At 32.9% G+C, this 2,828-nt stretch overlaps 1 protein-coding gene across 1 annotated transcript; it reads right to left on the bottom strand.

Moving 5' to 3' along the window:
• Positions 1-334: 334 nt before the first annotated feature.
• LOC129903534 (uncharacterized) lies at positions 335-1,444 on the bottom strand. Its single transcript, XM_055979090.1, has one exon. The coding sequence runs from the start codon at positions 1,442-1,444 to the stop codon at positions 335-337; it is 1,110 nt and encodes a 369-aa protein (XP_055835065.1).
• Positions 1,445-2,828: the final 1,384 nt, after the last annotated feature.

Genomic DNA, 2,828 nt, shown 5'->3' with positions numbered 1-2,828 from the left:
CAAGAAGCAGTGGTCTTTCTACAAGTTTTTCAGTTTTTTTTGAATTCTCTTTAGCTCCTAAAAGTGCAAATGAAGAGCAAACATAAACTTTTACATTTAAAAAGACTTAAAATAAACACCATCTCAAAATAAAAGCATTCCTCCACAAAAAAATGACATAAAATGGCTTCAAAACAATACAAAAACACCCTGAACAATATAAATTATTATATCTTGATATGTATTACAAAACATAGTGATAATTACACCACCTTGAAGGGGGATTAAGAAATCAAACATACGAATAAGCCTATTAAAACATTGTTTTACAATTGAAATTCAACCACATACACTATTACAATTGTATTCTACGAGGTTTCATATCTTGAAATGTCTTAATAATAGCATCATTAGAAATACTATCAAATACATCTTTTTCTAAATAAGGCACCAAACAACCACTAAAAAAATCATCACTCATTTGGCTCCGCAAGTTATTCTTGATAAACTTCATTGCCGAAAAAGCTCTTTCAACGGAGGCAGTGGCAACTAGTAGAAGTAGAAAAAATTTCACTAAACGGAATACCAAAGGATAAGTAAAATGTTTCTTTGTCTGAACTAATCTTTTGGAAAGATCACAAAGCCCATTTATATCGGAGAACCTTTCATCAACATCACGAACATCAACAATATAACTTGCAAGTTGATTCTTAAGAGCACTCATATTAGATTCATCAAAGTCATCTGGATATAATTCCGCCATTCTCATTACTTTTTTGATGTCAAAACTTGAAAATGAGTTAATTGGATTCAAACAAGCAATTCCATGGAGAAAATTGATAGTCACCTCATCAAAATGATTATTAAGTTCTTGAAGTTGCCAATCAATAATATTGCAAAACACTTCAACACGATAATGATGTGAGATTGTATAGTTAGCAAGCTTTCGTCGTGATCTTAAAGAGCTAATATATGGCTCCTCAAAGTTAGGTATCAAAACATCATGTTGGATACAAAATGTAGATACCTTAGCAATAAGAGAGTCCCATTCATCATCCCTTAAAACTTGCAACCTTCTCTTTGCTACTTCAACAAGTAGCATGACATTTGCAATATCTTGCTCCTTTTTTTGTAAGCATTTATTAAGCTCATTTGTAATTCCTAAGACATCTCTCATCAAATGCAACATGAAAGCAACCTCATATGTTCGGCAAGCTTCGAGATGTCCCATTGCCTTAGCTCTTTCATCCAAATTTCGTGCATCAAGAGCAAGTGACTCAAGAACATCAAGAATAGAGCCAAACATAATAATAAAATTATTAAAGGATTTATAATGAGATTCCCAACGAGTGTAACAAGCTCTTGAAAGATCAAGTTGTTGATTCAAGCCCCTACCGGTTGTAAGTTCACCCATATCTAATGTCTCTTTAATTATTTCTTTTTGAGAATCACGTAATTCATCCATACGTTTAAAATATGATCCCAACACATTTAAAATATTTGAGACCAATACTACAAGTTTTTCTACTTCAACACACTTTTTAGAGACCCCAACAAGAGTTAGTTGAAGTTGATGAGCAAAACAATGGATGAAATGAGCGGATTTACTTTATCGCCTAATCAACATTTTAAGGCCATTGATCTCACCTTGCATATTGCTTGCCCCATCATAACATTGTCCACGCACACTTGATGGACTCAAAGAATGTTGAGCAAGTAAATTAACAATTGCCTCCTTTAGAGATGAAGCGCTAGTATCTTGAACATGAACAATGTCAATAAGTCGCTCCATCACAAATCCCTTTCTATCAATATATCGAAATACAATAGCCATTTTCTCCTTGCGTGACACATCAAAGGATTCATCAACTAGCAAGGCAAAGTAATCACCATTTAATTCATCAAGAATAACTTTAACGGTCTCTATTTTACATGCACTCACAATATCTTTTTGAATCTTTGGAGAAGTCATTTGATCATTTTGAGGAGCATGTTCTAGTACATAATCACAAATTTTATCACATTTGTTTGCATACCATGAGAGAATTTCAAGAAAATTACCCCTACTAAGTGATGATTTAGATTCATCATGACCTCGAAATGCAAATTTCTGAGTTATGAGAAGTCTTATACATCAATCGAAGCACTTAAGCGAATCCAATATCCATACTTGAGTTGATTAGATTGCCTCTCAAATGAAAATTGAATAGACTGCCGTTGTCGTAATAAATCTAGACATTTTTTTTGATTGATTATGTATGTTATTTGGTAGACCAATATGTTTGTCAAGACTACTCTTTTTATTCCAACTCTTAAACCCAACACTTGAAAATACTTCACCTCCTCCTTGATGAATGTTATGGTCTTTAAATAGATAACAATACAAACAATAGACTGCATCTTTACTAACACTATACTCCAACCAATCATGATATACATCATCAAACCATTCATGATTAAAACGACGTATTGATCCAGAAATATTTGTTGGAGGATACTCATGCACCGCTAAACGAGGTTGGCAAGGACCATTCAAAAGGTATGTTCTTCTAATAACATCACGATGATGGTTCAATATTGAGATTCTTTCACCAGGATCAAACTTTAAAGAACCCAAATCAAATTCTTGAGAAGAATGTAATGATACTTCCGAATGATTAGCATTTTCTTCTTGGTTAGATTGACTATGACTTTGAGAGGCTAAACTTGATTTCGAAACTTTGGTGAAATACTTCTTCATTGAAGCTTGAGACTGAATTGTAAAGACTAAAAGCACATAAATAAGACAATAAATACCATTATACCAAAGCCAAAGCCATATAGATTTCTGAAAATCTTAAGAACAAAAA

The sequence above is a fragment of the Solanum dulcamara genome, chromosome 9, assembly GCF_947179165.1.
Source record: "Solanum dulcamara chromosome 9, daSolDulc1.2, whole genome shotgun sequence".
In the NCBI taxonomy this organism is placed as follows: Eukaryota; Viridiplantae; Streptophyta; class Magnoliopsida; order Solanales; family Solanaceae; genus Solanum; species Solanum dulcamara.
This window is presented reverse-complemented; position numbering and strand designations above follow the sequence as displayed.